Genomic DNA, 17563 nt, shown 5'->3' on the forward strand with positions numbered 1-17563 from the left:
TGAAATTGGTTCCTGAAGTACGAGGGTCAATCTCAAAGCAAACACTGACTTTGTACAGTGACTGATATTCAGACCTGATTTAAGACTCAAGGGTTTTCCTCATAGATAGAGTGTAACATTAAATAAATATAAAAATATGGATAGCAAAGGATAGAAAAATAATCCTGGAATTGTCTGCCTGACATTATCAAAGCATAGTTTATTTATAGCGATTGACAGAGTAAGATAGGTTCATGAAATACAGCTTGAATTATTTAGAAACTTTTCGTCTTTCTGTTATTTGATTTTAAGGTCACCATCTCGCCTCTTTATTTGTCATGTCGGTCTCTTCTGAATTGTGCTTTTGATTTAAAGTTTCCAAGTATACAGTATGTGAAAACCTTTTTGAGTGGAACATCTTCTTTAGGCTAAACTTCCCAAGTCTTGTCAGTCAAGAGGCGTGTAGTTCCTCCATTTTAGCTCAGACAAATGAAGAAGTACCAAAGTTTTATCTTTATGTTTTCCCCATCACAAGTTATCGTCCACTTATTTCTAAAGGAATAGTTTTGTTCTCTGTGCAGTTTCTCTTTTTTTCTAGCCAGCCTTTGCTCCAATTGAGAAAGAACTTTATTGACCCTATTTTGCTTTTAAGAATGGGCCAAAATTGCCGCAGCACTTTTCGGTTTCAGCCCTCAGTCTCAGTTCTTTTTGCTTTACTGAAGGTTCACCCAGCTGCTTGTTCCACAGATATCTCACCAGCTTTTAGTCCAGCAGTAAATTATCTCAGGATAACAAAGAGCTGAGGAACCCAACAAACTGGAAAGTCCTGCCCCTAAAAGGTTAACTCCACCAATCAGCATCCAGAATATTGATGCTGTTGTGAGAACATCGACAAGATTGAAATTCCATTTGCATTGGTGTCAAATTCTGAAATGTTACTTTAATACTGAAATATTGGAATTAATTTGAAGACTACTTTGGATGGTTGATGATCAGCTGTTATAACAAGTACAAGTAATGCAGGACATCATAGACATTATAAGTGACTCGGTCAGCAAAAAGGTCCAGCGTTTGGATTTTAGTTTAGCCCAGTTGTAATGTAGCTTTGTTATGAATGTAAAATCATGGGAAGTATATGTGTATGTGTATATATATATATATATATATATATATATATATATATATATATATATATATATATATATATATATATATATATATATATATATAATACAAATTAGTTATAATTTGTATTATAGTTTTATCTATTTATCAATACTTAAAAAATATCCAACATTAGAGAGTGCTTCAAAAGTGGGGTGTAAAATTAAGGTGCTCAATGTTCTAGCAAAATAACCATGGCCCTATATTAAAAATCTTTATTATTGGCTTCTATCTATGGCTTTTGACAATTTTGGGAGTATTGAACATTTTGTCTTCAGCCATGTGATAATGAAGGCTTTTTTAATGTAATAAGAATGGCATGGTTATTTTGCTTTTTTTAGAGCACTTACTTTTCAAGAAAGATTTCTTTTTATATTTAATATAGCCCATATTAATTTTGGAATCAACATACATTTTTTTTAGTAGGTAGGTTACATAGCACTCTTCATGTGGGTATATCATATAGGTGGTGGGGGCCCACATTGATATTCTTTCAGGGGGCCCAGAAATCCCTAGCTACAGCCCTGCCACCAGGTTTCAAACTTTGCTTTAGCTTTATCATGGTCATCTGTGCCTTGTATCATGTCCTTTCCAGTCCTTTTCCAGCAACAAGCAATTTGCCTGTCCACACTGAAAGTGAAACTGCTGTGTGATGTGACACAAGATATTACATTTTTAATGTGCAGTTATGAGGAGCAGGATTTTAGACCAATGAGATTCCACAGTAGGCAGGGCTAGCAAGCTCAATACAACAAAAATAGAAACTAAGCTTGACAAAATCTTTCTTGCACGTCTGTTAGTCGGAAAATAGGTGGTCCAAAAACCCCCACAAATGCTTCTACTTTTTTTTTTAAGAGCATACCTGGTCTTCATGCACCTGCATTAAAAATTAAATAAGAAAGAAATTGTGCCATATATTATTAGAGTATATTGCAGTAGAGTCTTTTGCATATAGGTATCATGGTTACATCTTCATCATACATCTTCATGTAAAAGTTTTTGAGATGCCTGAAATTGGATTCAAATGGCATGTTTTGTTGGTTTCAAGCGACACTTTTATTCACTTGACACTTTTGGCCTATTTTTAGTCTTGGGAAGATAGCGTAAACACACAATACCAGAGAGGAAAGTAATGATGGATGTGTTGTGCTGATATCTGTCCAGTTCAGTAGACTGAGACTGGACATGGCTGAAGTCACTTACACTTCTCAGGAGAAGAAATTGCTCAATGAAGTGTGCACACAGCGTTTCTCTCGTTTGGTTTCAAGCAACAGTTTGCAGGCAAAACTAGCTGAAATAAGTGGACATAAATCAGAGTTGGCTATCTGTTGTTTTAATTTAAGCTGTGTATTTCTCAAACTTTGTGGAACTTTGATTGCATCTTTGAAAAGTTGCCACACTTGTTTGTGTTTGTTTAGCTTACGTTATAGTTATACTCTCCTTATTGCTCTTTTTGGCTTTCACATTTATTTGTCATCTTTTGTTTTACATGGCTGCTGTTTGATTGAAAACAGAGCTTCACAGATTACAGTTTGTATCTCGCCTGAGTTTACTTTACAAATCAAGCATCCTTCTTGATGGTGCTGCTGAGGTTGCTAGGCAACTGTGAGAACCTGGTGACGGTTCAAAGTCTCAACATTCCAGCTCAAAATTCCCAGTAGCTCTGCAGGATTATTTCAAAACATGAAAGAATTATTACCTCCTCACACCTAATAAACAACTTAAAATGAGGCAACATATTCCAAATCTTTTCTCTTTGAGATTGGTGCTTTTGGTCTTTGCCATGTTCTTCCCCAAACTGTGAATATAAATGTCTGTGTGCCTTCTAGTACCAAACATAATAATCATTATTATATTATAATTAAATAAGATGAAGACTCCAGTCATGTCAGTGCCCTAGAACAGTTTTTCCCAATCTTTTTTGCCTTAAGTACCCCAACATCAACATCAGTAAGGCTCAAGTACCCCTTTATCGACTCAACTACAGATGTGTTCCAAAGACAAATGATAATTTACTGTTATCATTAATATTGAAAATGATTGATCAATCAGTATTTGTCTGGATGTGTCTAGTTCAACTGAACCCCATTATGAATGCAGTTTCTGGGATTACGTAACTAAGGGTCAAATAATTTTTCTCACAGGCCCAGTTGGCATTAGATAACATTTTGCTTCAATAAATAATATAGTCATTTAAAAACTGCATTTTGTGTTTACTCAGATTTTTTTAGATTACTTTGTTTGATTTTGTTTGAATTTTTGAAACAGTTTAGTATGAGATATTCACAAAAACAGAAGAAACGAATCGGTTACTAACGTAACCTCGGTTCTCTCTAGATGAGGGAACGAGTATTGCGTAAGCTAGCTTACGCTACGGGAAAGATTCATCTTTTCTGAGATATTGAAGCCAAAAAATTATCCTTAATTTTGTATCCATTGTCAACACAGTGCGGCAGCTGCAGACCTTGAGCGGGCTAGCTAGCGAGCTCATAGGTTGCTCTGCGGCAACTGCTGCAGCCTATAGACGAGCTTGGGCAAACTCGCATCCAATGAGAGGCGTCCGCGCGCTCACTGCATCAAAGCCCGCCAAAATGGCCGTGACTAGAGTGCATATAAGTGTAGTTCGTAGGCTGGAATCGCTCGTGGCGCGAGCATGGCCGGTTACGCAATACTCGTTCCCTCATCTAGAGAGAACCGAGGTTACGTTAGTAACCGATTCGTTCTCTTACGAGAGGTTCTCTCGTATTGCGTAAGCTAGCTTACGCTACGGGAACCCTTTGTCAACGCCGTCGCGCCAAGCATCCACTGCATGAGCCCCAGGGAATTAAGGGGACCCGGGAGTCCTTGTGAGTGGGGAATTAATATTTGGCCGGCAAGAGTCGCGGGCCAGTGTGTGTGTAGTACATAAGCACATAGACAGAGCGGCGGTGCCGGTCTGTGTGGAATGTGTCCCATTAATGCAGCTCACCAGGGAGCTGTAGCGTGATAAACCGCTAGCAGTTTAGCCTGCAGAGCGGGTACTTCCAGATTGTAAAATCTGACAAAGGTGGAGGGGAAGCCCAGCCCGCTGCCACACATATGTCGTGAATGGAAATCCCGCTGGACCATGCCCACGAGGAGGCCATGCCTCTAGTGGAGTGAGCCCTAATGCCTAGCGGGCATGGTAGGTCTTTTGACGCGTATGCGGCAGCAATAGCGTCCACTATCCATCTGGACAGTGTCTGTTTCGAGGCGGCGAGACCTTTGGTGCGCCCTCCAAACGAAACGAAAAGCTGCTCAGAGCGTCTGAAAGATGCGAAGCGCGCAGTATACAATCTCAGTGCTCTGACTGGGCAAAGGAGATCGGCGTTGCGTTCACTATCAGATGCTGGTAGCGCCGACAAGGAAATGATCTGTGCTCTGAAAGGAGTACCGATCAACTTGGGGACATAGCCGTGTCTAGGCTTTAACACCATGGAAATCTAGGCCCGCGGACGGGCCCTTAAATGTACAAAATAAAAGTATGCGATAAACAAAACAGCTGTGTGTTACATTGGTACACATGCCACATATCTTTGGAAAGCTACATTTCTTGATTTTCTATTGATATAAACCATTTTAAGATACAATCACAACAGCAGGTACAATCTATATCTTTGTCAGACCACCAACATATAAACAACCAATAACAAAATTTAGGCAACTCACCTATGATGCCTCATAGTTGTACACTGAGCCATAACTTCCCGACAAAAGCGGTTGTTGTTTCATTGTCAAATGTCCAAATGATCAAATCAAGTAAAATGTTTAGTCCAAATCACATTATTACATCAATAAATATCCACAGACTCTTGTTGCATCATTTCAAAGCACCTGGCAGCTGTGCCTAATCTTTCACATATTACGGTAATAACTTCAGTTCAGATGTAAACATTTCCTATATCCGGTATCAAAATGGAAGCACGCACTCTGACCTTTCGATTGACACCTCATTTGACCCAATAGGAGCTTCCATGTCCTGTCCACAGCCTTCAATACCCAACCACCATCTGTGTCGAGTGTAAGGGCATACCCACTTTCCTTTGTTTACTGATCAAACCAATTACATTGAAGAGTGGAAATGACTGGCGCATCAGTATAGCCAATGAAATTCTGAAAACAGTGATATCGCGGCTTTAGTGGAGCGATTAGAGTACGGCTCTGTTATTCCTGTGCATAAAGTTTCCTCGAGTTTACCCACTGCTGTCAGCCTCCAGCGTAAATGCATGCAGAGCTGCTTTGGAACTGTTTACACATTTGGCGATTTAAATATGGTGAAGCAGGGCCTGAAAAACAGGATTTTCACCCCAGGATCTGCGATATAAGAAGGCATTCATTGTCAAAATTCTGAGTTTGGAGATGAAATTTCTGAAAACAATACAGATGATTCAGAGGCAGATGGAGAGATGAGACATGGCTCTGGACAAGTAAGTGTTTTCTTGTGTTTATAACATATATTACTGTATATTCGCATAAATAAGCTTTAGTTTGAATAATGAATACACATTTTGTAATTACCCTTTGTCGGTGTGTTTCCTCAGTGAGTGTTTGAACCGTTTGTGCGTGTTTTTAGTTCATTGTTTGTTTCAGATCTATTGACATGCTATATAGATGTTTTGTATATTTACTGTAAATATATATATATATATATATATATATATATATATATATATATATATATATATATATATATATAGTAAATAAATCAATAAATATAAGTTGAAAATAAGAATATATGTTTGAGAGTCTATTTGTTACAATCGCGGGGAGGTGGGGGAGGTGTAGGGCCATCTATTTGTTACAATGCTGAATTGATGGGGGAGGTGTAGGCCCATCTCTTTGTTCCATAGTACATTGGCAAAGTATACAGTATTTACAGTAAATATACATACAATAATACATTTTTACACACTCGAAAAGAAAAACTAATATATATATATATATATATATATATATATATATATAGAATACAGAAAAGATGGAAAAGTTGTGTCTAGCTTTGTAAATTACATTTATTTATTCTCCCCCACTCAGCAAGCGGCCACATAAAGTGGAGCAGCAGGACAGCACCTCATCAAGAGAGGAGGGCTTTCAGAGAGACCCTTGCTGAGGAGCATGGCAGAGTTGGGGTCTCACTCCACAGCCAGACCCGTATCTCCTGCTCCACGAAGAGCACATCACAGGCCGTTGCACATCACCAAATCTTGCACGCTGGTGGTCTGAAGTGCAGGCAGTGTCATGCAAAGACACCAGTGAAGTACTCTCCTGTGTTGTGCCTATGTGCTTTGTACACAAATGTGACTGCTACAATGACTGGCATGTTGCTAGAAACATGTACAATTTTATAATGGTTTGTAAATACTTTATGTAAAAATTAATGTAAATAGTTTGTTGTGTATTTTTTATATAAACAAATTGTCCACCATAGCACTAGTTTTGACTCTTTTATATGCACAACATTTAGTTTCAAGAAGGAAAAGGCACTCTAATGTGTTTATGCATCAGTTACTCTGTGTCAGCAAAACTAATAGTGGATCTGGATATGGAATATGATAGCTCTAAGTGTCATCTTTCATTAGAGCCCAAAATTATGACTGTACGTTGAAGCGTTCAAAAGTTGCAGCCTTTTTGTCCTAGGTTTCCAAAGTGACCTTTTGGAGTATCCAAAAGGCACTTTTATAAAACACCTGGGTGTACCCTTAGAAAAACATGTGTAAAATATTCATTTTTTATGATATTGTTATAACATTTGAACCTGGACTAGGTAAGGATTCATGCTGTGATCCCATTGTGTTCTCAAGCTAATAGCTACAAGTTATAGTCATCTGCAGGCATCTGTATGCAAAAAAAATTTCAGGCGGAAAAAAAAATTCTATTTCATTGTGTTCAAACTTCTATTACTCAAAATCAGTAGCACTTACAGTAATTCTGACAGCTGGAGAAAAAACTTCAGAGTGCCCCCTTTCAAATGTGACCAAAACCATGCATGTACTCCAAACGGTTCAAGAACAGCTTTAAATTTACTTCGGGTATGCCTTGATTAGGCGTTTTAGGCTAATTTTACAGGATTGGGAAGAGGTTAAAATGACCTTGGAGTCACTTGGTCCAAACTCAAGACACGCAGCGCTAACAGACAGCGCGTGAAGATCTCCCACCCGTTTAACTGATGATAGGGCAGTTAGAAAAACGGTTTTAAGTGAGAGGTGTTTCACATCCACGGATTGAAGTGGTTCGAAGGGAGGGGCTTTCATAGCTTCGAGAACTATAGAAAGATCCCAGATAGGAACCGATGGGGGTCGGAGGGTTCATCCTTCTAGCTCCCCTGAGGAAGCGGATGACCAGCTCGTTTTACCCTGTGACTGGCCGTGCAGGGGTTCAGCTGAACGCCGCGACGGCCGCCACGCATCACTTTGAGCGTGGAAGGGGATCTGCCCTTATCCAGCAGCTCTTGTAAAAACACGAGCAGCGGCGATACCCCACATGTCCGTGAGTCCAGGTCTCTGTCGGTGCACCATTTTGAAAACACAGACCATTTTGACGCATAGAGTCTTCTCGTGGAGGGGGCTCTAGCGTGTATGATGGTGTTTATTACTCCTTCTGGCAAAGCGACGGGTAGTCATTGATCACCCACGCGTGTAGCGCCCAGCGCTCTGGGTGGGGATGCCAGATCGTGCCGCGAGCTTGCGAGAGGAGATCTGCTCTCACTGGGATGGGCCACGGGGCTGTCAGTGACAGCTGCGTAAGCTCCGGGAACCATGTTTGATTCTCCCAGCGCGGGGCTATGAGGAGCACCGAGTGGCGCGTTTCCCTGATCCTCTGCATTACCTGTGGCAATAGCGAGACGGGAGGGAAGGCGTAAAGCGGGCGGTTGGGCCAGTCCTGGGCCAGTGCCTTTGCTGAGCTGGGCGCTGTGAAGAGGCTCGTGCAGGAGGCTCACGTGGGCGGCCTGCAGAGGAGTTAGCGCGACGAGGCAGAAAGAGATTCATGGCTTGTGTGGCTTTTTGGACCTCTGAAAACCGGTCAATGATACCACTCACCGTGGAGCCGAAGAGACCGGATTTGTGACGGGGATTTATCTGAATCTGAAAGTATGCATATTTCAGATCGAGAGAAATAAACCAGTCCCCCTGGCGCACATGCGCGAGGAGTTTGCTGGTTGTAAGCATTTTGAACGGTCTTTTTGCAAGCGCTTTGTTCAAAACCCTGAGATATAATATTGGTCTGAGGCCGCCGTCTTTCTTGGGGACAAGAAAATAACGGCTGTAAAACCCCGACTTGCTCGGAGGTGGCGGCACTCTCTCTATGGCCCTTTTGCACAGAAGGTTTGCTATTTCTGAACGAAGCATGCATGCTGCTTCCGTGTTCACAGTAGTTTCGAGCCGCGCTCTGAAGCGAGGACGACGGCGATCGAACTGTAGCAAATAGCCCTGTTTTATTGTGCTTAACACCCATTCGGATATCCCTGGAATATCTTCCCACGCTTTGAAGCGTAATATTAGAGGGTGAATGGCCAAATCGCCCTGATTGCGCACACAGCAGCTGAACAGAATGTGTGGCGCGCTTAGTGTGTTTATGCATGACTGCTTCGCAGACAGCAGAGACAGGCTGTTCTGTGAGTGACTTCCGATTGGGGTAAATGGGGAAAGAGTCACATCTGATAAGTGATGTGCGAGCATAGTCACGGACACGGGACTTACATGCGGAGAGGTGTTTGCTGGCCGTGTGACAGAGCGGGCAGAGGAGAGGGCGCGCTGCGGGCTCGTGGGCGCGTTTATTAACTCCAACACTCGAGTGGTTCGTAACCGCTTTATGTGAGTGTGCTCTGATAGGGACACGGGATGTGTAATGCTTGTGTGTATGGGTGAACACTGGGTTGTGGGGACATTTTCTACACATAGGGCATGTTGCTCTTTACAAGATTTCTTTGGGTCGCCGTGAAAACGGCGTTTGAGCGCAGGCAAGCGGGTGTTAACACCGGCTTGTTGGCTGCTGAATCTACCACTGTAGTAGCCTGAGAGAAGGGGACTGACAGGCGGCGACGCTTTGACGGTGGTCCGGCCGCGGCGGGACTGATCCGTCGTTTTGTAAACAAAGCTAGGAGGACTTCGGTTGTTCAGGTTTCAGCGCGATTCTAGGCCGAGGCCTGTGGGGCGGCGGTCTGCGGCGGCTGTCTGAGCGCGATCGAGGGTGGCCGCCCTGTCGACGCTGAGAAGTCTGGCTTTGCTGAGCTGGGCGCTGTGAAGAGGCTCGTGCAGGAGGCTCACGTGGGCGACCTGCAGAGGAGTTAGCGTGACGAGGCAGAAAGAGATTCATGGCTTGTGTGGCTTTTGGACCTCTGAAAACCGGTCAATGATACCACTCACCGCGGGCGAAGAGACCGGATGGAGAAGCGGTGCGTTGAGGAACGTGAAGCTCTGCTTCTCCCATGTCAGCTAGCGTTAGCCACAGATGTCTCTCGGTCACAGTCAGCGCGGCCATGCACTTCCCTATAGCTTGGGCTGCAGCTTTGGTAGCCTGGAGGGCGAGGTCCGTCGCACTTCTTATGTCTGCAACCGCCTCTGGATGCCTGCTTTCCTCATCCCACTCACGTAGAAGGTCCGCTTGGAGGATCTGTAAAGCGGCCATAGAGTGCAGAGCAGATGCAGCTTGGCCGGCGGCGGAATAGGCGCGCCAACACAGGCGGAAGTTGTTCTGCAGGCCTTAGACGGGAGCACTGGTTTAGACCGCCATCTCGCGGAGGGCGGGCAAAGGTGTGCTGCTACCGCATCCTCGACCGGAGGGATGGAAGCGTAGCCCTTCTCGGTGGCGCCGTCCACCGAAGCAAGAGAGGTGGAGACGTGGGATCGGACCCTGGCCGAGAAAGGCGTTCCAAGATTTGGAAAGCTCAGCGTGGAGTTCCGGCAGGAAGGAGCGCCCGGGTAGCGGGTGCTGCGGCGGCGGCTCTGAAGAAAGCAGCCGTCGAGTCTGTTGGGTGCCTGCTCAGGGGCGGTGACCATTCGAGCCTGAGGCGGTCGACGGCCTGTGTGAGAGGCGTGTTAGTTCCCCTCGACTCGGCGCTGGTCCTGCTGAATTCCTGGGCCGAGGAGGAGGCGTGTGAGCCTGACCACTCCTCGTTGTCCGAAGCCATGATGGAACACGCTACTTCGTCCGAGATAGCAGCAGAGCAGCCGCTCGGCGGCAACTGCACATGGATTGCAAGAATCTCATATTTTGACATACATGTAACGGAACAAGTCAAGCCAAAATTGTTACTCTCAAAACGCAGTAAAATTATCTCTCTTCCTTAAAAAAAATTAAAAAAGGCAATTGTGAACGTTCAAATGAAGATTGTGAAAAATCTGATAATATATATATTTTACCCATCCCTAATCCCCATTATTTAAATTTTAAGTAATGCATTTTGTTTTATAGATTCAACTTTGTAAAATCCAACTGTGGAACCAGGGGGTACACATACACCGGTTGGGAATTACTGGCCTAGAAATCACTTCTTTAACACTATGTATGGCCCCCCTCATGGTGGCAACCATTTGAGGTCATGTGATGAATACTACTCTTTTAATGTCAGTCATTCTCCAGTTATATGACCGTTTTGGTAGCAGATTGAATGGAACCATTTCTTTGGTTAGCGTAGCTTTTAGCTTTTAATGGCATGGGTGTAGATGAGCAGTTTTGTCTGATATTCTCTGTGTTCTGTTCTTTTCTCCACTGCTTTATGTTTAGGCTGAAAGAGGAAAAGTCCCAGGCACATGAACGGGCACATGCAGAAGTTCAAGCCCATGTAAAAGAGGAAGTGAACAGGATCCTTGCCCTGGAGAAAGCCAGTGCAGATGAGAACATCCAGAAGGCCATACTGAGAGAGAGAGTCACTGCCGAGGATGAAAGATTACAAGCTCAGATCTACGTGAGTAAATTTCCAGGCACATTTAAAAAAACACAAAAGAATGGTTCTGATACATCACTCTTTGCTATAGGCAATAAAAAAAAAGTTATTTTGATAATAAACAAAACAGGTGAGAAGATAATTTAGGTACAATCAAAAGAACAAGACATCAATAAGGGATGTCTGGGAGGAAGCAAAGTCTTTTCAAATAAACTGATACAGTTAAATGTGACGTGTGTCCATTTTTAGATGTTAAATTACTTTCTGCTATCCCATTTTAATGTCCAGTGACCAGTATGAATAAGCAGTTTGTATGTTTGTTTTTTTTCTTTTTCTGAAAAGTAAGAAAAACACATGCACATACACAAATACATGAACACCTTTATTCAGATTATTTGAGGTCAAACAGACATGCACAAACACACTGTTAAACCGAGACGTGAGGCAACATGCACAAACACAGACATTCACTGGACTCACACATTTAACTAGATGCCCAGTACTTTTCATCATCTTTCCATTTGGGGCTAATCCAAAAGGAACACACTCATAATATTGTAAGGTAGTTTTATTTGCAGGCAGCTAAATTGCCCTTGTAAACACATTGTAAGACGAGGGGCCCCTCCATTGGTTTTGACAAGGTACAAATTATTTGAGCATGAAGTAAAGAAATAGGTTCCCTTGAGAACTGGAGCTGTTTATAAATGTATGGTATTGATTACATAGCTCATTTCACACAGTCATCTCTGTAATAGAAAAATGAATAGATTTTGGGATGAGGATGAGATGTGCGGTAATTCACGGCTGCAAGGTGTGGGTGTGTGTTTGTGTGTGTGTTTGTGTGTAAGTGAGAGAATTAGGTAAAACATAATTGGGAACGATATGTAAATCTAAACAAAGAAAGGAGCAGGGAGTATCTTGGGGCATTTTGTGTGCGGGAATGTTTTTCTAGATAAACTCTTCTACATCACTCACTTTAGATCACCATCTAAAACTGTGCCTGCACTGAACATGAGCAGTGCAAAGCAATTTGAGAACCACTGGTTTGGTAACATAACAAATGCATAGACGCACACACACAGCGGTGGCATGTGTGTCTCTCTCTCTCTCTCGCGCTCGCTCGCTCGTCCCGGGCTCACCTTTATCCCCCTCCAGGATGAATGGGTGACTCCGTGCCGGCCATGCACCCTCATGGCCCGGCCTTGCCCTCCTCCATGTCATACTCCTCCTCTGCCCGATTCAGGCCGGGGGAAACCTCTGGCATGATGTACTCCCCTCCCTTCCTGGAGGGGAGGTGTTGCCCTTCCAGCTGTCCTTCTGCCAGCACGTCTTCCACACCTCTCTGGAGCCCTGGGAGAGACGAGGGGAGTGAAAGGGAGGGGAAGATAGAAAAACTGTTCCTCAGCCACTCCTCCTCAGCGAGTCCTCCGACCCCTGGTGGATGGATTGGCTCCTCCCCTTCCTGGCGGATGGCAGAAGTTCCTCCATCCCCTGGCAGACGGCAGCGGCGAGGACTCCATGACAGCACATCCCTCCTCCTTCCCTGGTTTCGGCACCAGTGTAACCAGGATGGGCAAGGAGGAGGTGGGAACCGGCAGAACAATGCTTTAATGACACAAAAGAACTGGAACATAACATAAAACACATAAATGCAAACACACAGTGGCCATGTGTGTCTTTCTCTCTCTCTCTTGTACTGGCTCCCCCGGCTCATGTTTATCCCCCTCACGGCTGATTAGGTGATTAAGCGCCAGCCGTGCATCCTCACGGCCCGGCCACACCCTCCCCCTCGTCACACTACACATCGTTTGAGATATGATTTTAACTTTCAGTTTGAAAAGAACACATACACATAGAGAGGAAAATTAGTTAGATAGGTTCTTGTCTTTTTCTCTTAACTGAAAAAGTTCACTCATGGACATCATCACACATTTCATCCCTCTCAATTTCCAGTTCTTTTAGAGCGGAGCTTCTTTAATAGAATTTGAAGGGTTATTGCCAGATTCATGGCATTTTCTCTCATGTAATCATCTGCCCTGACAGTGCTGTCATAAAAACTATCTTTTCTTTTTATTTCTTTCATTTTATTGCCTAAAATGATTTTTTTTTCTGCCTGAAAGGGTGAAGACTAACCTGCCACACTCGTATTTGTAGTCTTTCGGTTTTCAATTCAAATGGGGTACCTTTGGTCTTTCAATCCACATTTTGTGCTTTTACGGGATAGCTGTGTGTGTGTGTGTGTGTGTGTGTGTGTGTGTGCGTGTGTGTGCGTGTGTGTGCGTGTGTGTGCGTGTGTGTGCGTGTGTGTGCGTGTGTGTGTGTGTGTGTGTGTGAGTGAGTGTGTGAGAGAGAGAGAGAGTGAGTGAGAGTGTGTGAGATTTTTTTTTTAAGCAAACCGATGACCCCATTGCTGAATTAAAAATAAATTAATTTACACATAAACAAGGTGATAATGCGTTTATTAAGTGCAACACAAGCTCAAGATATAGTGAATAAATCAATACATTATTATTTTGTCACAAATTAATGTTCAACTTGGAAATTAGAAAGTTAAATTGCCTCCAAAACCTCAATAAGTGTTTGAAAGTCCTTGCCGGGGTAGTACATGATTCTGCTGCTCTCAGCACACTTTGAATAGATGGACCTTTCAAAGGTGATTTGTTAAGTCCTTTGTCCTAGCAGGCTGGTTCCTTCCGCCGAGTGCATTTCTGCCTGACTGCGAAGAGTTCAATCATTAAGCATCAATCAGGCTTTTGAAATGCATTCCTACTGTGACTGAGAGCCACAGTGCCACACTTCAGGCTTTCGGACATTTTGCTTTATAAATGCATTAGCCATCTGGAGTACACGCCCACTCTTGGGACGTTAACACAGGCCAGTGGATTCTTGTGATTTTAGCCATGTTCTCTTTGGTTTCGGCAGGTCATACGGACTGTAGGATCACTTTGACTTCCTCCTTTGTCATTATTGCTCTGTTGGGTCTTTAACATCTAACCAGCTTATTTTGGATTCTAATAGTAACTTGGCTGGTGACTTATAAGACATCATTGACAGTTGAATAGAAGTGTCACTGCTTAGCAACAGTGCGTGCTTGAAATGTATTTGTTTTTTTTTGGTGTTTTTTTATTTCCTTCTTGTATTTATAATCTTTTAAAGCAGCCTAAACTGGATTAAAAAACAAAACCAATACAATTTGCAATGTTGTTAAATTTAATTTATATACTAAATAAAGCACTCTCATCAACAAGGTGTTTCTGTCCGTTTAACTGCTACTAACTGGATGTTTTTGGCACCATTATGTTTAAACTGTAGTGAATGTTGTGTGTGTAAATCCCAGGAGCTAATCAGTTACAGAAATACTCATCCAGCCCGTCTGGCACAAAAAATCTTGTCACGGTCAAAATCACTGAGATCGTATTTCTCCCCTTCTGTTGGTTGATGTAAATGCTGGTAAAATATGGCCAGTTAAATCGGCCATTTACCAACAACCACGGCTGATGGGCAAAAAGTACATTTCCCACCCTGCTTATATTTAGAAATAGAGGGTTAGACACTAGAGTTGAAATCATTTGTAGGCCAGTATAGGAGGGTTTTCACTAGGTTTTTACAGATCCCAGTTTGCAACCAAATGCACATACCCAACATTTGCTTCATAGACCGAAGACTGGAGCCTAATGCCTGATAAATGCAACTTCTATTTCAAAGGTTGTGAACCATTAAGCTGACCAGTGCTGGTGTTTGTGTGTTTTATTTTTCCTCCCCTCATTCAAGGGGATATCGATCCCTCTCTCATCAGGATTCTGACCATGCTCTGGTCTTCGGGCTCTGTTGGTCACGTACAATAGCACAGATGAGTGCTAGCAGCGGCTGCATTCTCCAGAAACAGTCTTCGCCCACCCAAATTAGCCTCTCCAATTATCTTGCCCCAGTCGAGAGCTCTGAGGTTACTGTTCTGATGGCTGTCCTTCTTGCACAGGGTGCTAACACTAGCTGCAACCATAAAATATTTTCCTCCAAGCCCACCAGCTTAGAAATAAAGCTCTGTTTTCTTCAGCATCTCCAGTGTGCACTTATGAGTTAAGTTTAATAGCTCAATCGACAGCATTTGTGAAGTTGTGTTATTACCAAAAACATTTATTTTCACTTGTCCCTACTTTTCTTTAAAAAAAAGCAAAAATCAGGGTTAGAGTGAGGCAAATACAGTGGAAATGAATGGGGCCAATCTGTAAATGCTAAAATACTCAGAGGGGAATTCACTAAGAATTAATTGTGTCCTGTAAAAGCGCCGGATATTTGCATGCGCTGGTTTAGCGCCTGATTCACTAAAGTATTTATGCAGATCAGGCAAAGATGCAAACATTCCCACAAAATCGCTACAGAATGTATTTTGCACATGCAATTACATTTTTGGTGGCCAATTCTATAGCAGAGGATGCAGCAGACCACCATTGTCTACACATTGGGAGGACTGAGCAGCATCACTGACTACTGATCCAGACACCTAAATAGTTTCTTTAACATGCGGAAAGTGCGCTTCACTATATTGCTCTCCTTTATACTGTATATGCCAGCTTATAATACTCTTCCCCATTATTTGATCATTATTTGATGAAATTCTGCTGATATGATTTATAGAAAATTTACTGAAACATCCATTTAAAGTTCATTTTACCACCTGCTTTCATCTGGTGGTAATGGCACAATTTAATTTGTGCTGGCCAATTTTTGTGAATGAAGCACAGTTTCTAATGAGCCCAATTCACTTAGAAAGTAGCCGTGTATTGTGACCTGTGAAAGGAATTATATCCCTAACTGTTTCAAAATGATTGCGACAAGAAGTAAACAATATGCATGTTAACATGATTTTAGTGTCATAAAATCGCTTGCTAATCTTTTCTGTTTAACATATCCAATCTTACAACCTTGTTGCCATGATGTAATGCTGTGAATCCTGGAATCCCTGTGAACAATGCTTTAAACAACTTTATCAATCACATTATATATGAGTTTCAACAGAAGAATTAACATAAGTGGTTTTGTAAGATTAATATGCAGTATAATTCACATTTATGCCTTTTTATACCCTCCAAAAATTGGCTCCGTTCACTTCCATTGTAAGTACATTACTGAAAACTTGATTTTGCTTTTTTTTTTTTTAAGAAAAGGAGGGACGATTCGTGATCAACATTATGCCACAATTGCTGTCGATTGAGCTTAACTTGTATTGAAACCAGAACATTACTTTTAAAAAGCTGTCTCGTCTAGCTTTTGTTGCACAAGGACACGTTAGGTGTGAACGTCCCCAACACTATAATAAATTCAAACTACAGTGTCATTTCAATCTTGGAAATCAATCATAATTTTGTCCGGTTGTATTCAATTTAAGACAAACCTTGAGCTAATTTAATGTGGCTCAGAGATTTATGTTCGTACAAAATTTTCAATGTAACATTTCAGCACTTTGGTTGAAAAGTTCTATTGTATCTGTTCGACCATACATGCTGTCAGTGATTCTTGGCATTAATAAACTCGTCAAGTCTGCTAGTGTTTGGGTTTCAATGACTCTGGTCCTCTAGCAATCTATAAGGACAGCCAATCAATCACAACACATATAATTTCATTCAGACAGTGGCAAACCCTGGGGCAAACATTTCAATCAAACGCAGAGTCATCAATCTCCAACCCAGTGACCGATGCAACTTATTTGATGGCTGGTGAAGTGATTTGTTGAGACAAAAGAACACTGTCTTGCAAAAGCATGTGTTCCTAAGTTTGGCATAAAATGACCATTTTTTTCTTTCTTCTCTCCAAGTCAGCCCAGTCACCCAAAAGGTTTTGGTTATTACACGATTGTGTAGAACTCATACATCAAACATTTGGTACAAACGTTTTAATGAACACTTAACCAACACTAAAATAGCAGTAAAGATAGCAATCATCAAATTTGTTTTATTGTATCTGAGTTTAAAATCCATTCTTGGGATTATTAATGTTGGTGCTTACTTAAACTTTGATGCATAACGTGACCCGCATCATTTAGACTATGTGCAAGAATGGTACATTGCATTCAGAATCTATTCAGACCCCTTCATGTTGCAGACTTATGCTAATATGCTTTAAATTATAATTATTATTTTCATATCAATCCACACTCCATACCCCATAATGATAAAGCAAAAAACAGATTTTTGATAACTTTGCAAATTTATTGAAAGAAAAAACTTATATCACATTAGCATAAGTATTCAGACCCTTAAATCAGAACTTGGTTGAAGCACCTTTGGCAGCGATTACAGCCTCAAGTCTTTTTTGGTGTTATGCGAAAAGCTTTGCTGGATTTGGCCACTTTCTCCCATTCTTCTCTGCAGATCCTCTCAAGCTCGGTCAGGTTGGATGAGTACTGTCAGTGGACAGCCATTTTCAGGTCTCTCAAGAGATGTTCGCTTAGGTTCAAGTTCGAGCTCTGGGTGGGCTACTTAAAGACATTCACAGAGTTGTCCCTGAGCCTCTCTTGCATTG

General features: G+C 42.2%; 1 protein-coding gene across 4 annotated transcripts in view; it reads left to right on the forward strand.

Moving 5' to 3' along the window:
* chchd3a (coiled-coil-helix-coiled-coil-helix domain containing 3a) overlaps positions 1 to 17563 on the forward strand; it is a 96881-nt gene that overhangs the window by 25377 nt on the left and 53941 nt on the right. For all 4 annotated transcript variants that reach the window (XM_052119116.1, XM_052119118.1, XM_052119119.1 and 1 more), the window contains exon 4: positions 10885 to 11065. In XM_052119116.1, the coding sequence (XP_051975076.1) occupies positions 10885 to 11065 (181 nt within the window). The remainder of the gene's footprint in view (positions 1 to 10884; positions 11066 to 17563) is intronic.

This window comes from Xyrauchen texanus, chromosome 45 (genome assembly GCF_025860055.1).
Source record: "Xyrauchen texanus isolate HMW12.3.18 chromosome 45, RBS_HiC_50CHRs, whole genome shotgun sequence".
In the NCBI taxonomy this organism is placed as follows: domain Eukaryota; kingdom Metazoa; phylum Chordata; class Actinopteri; order Cypriniformes; family Catostomidae; genus Xyrauchen; species Xyrauchen texanus.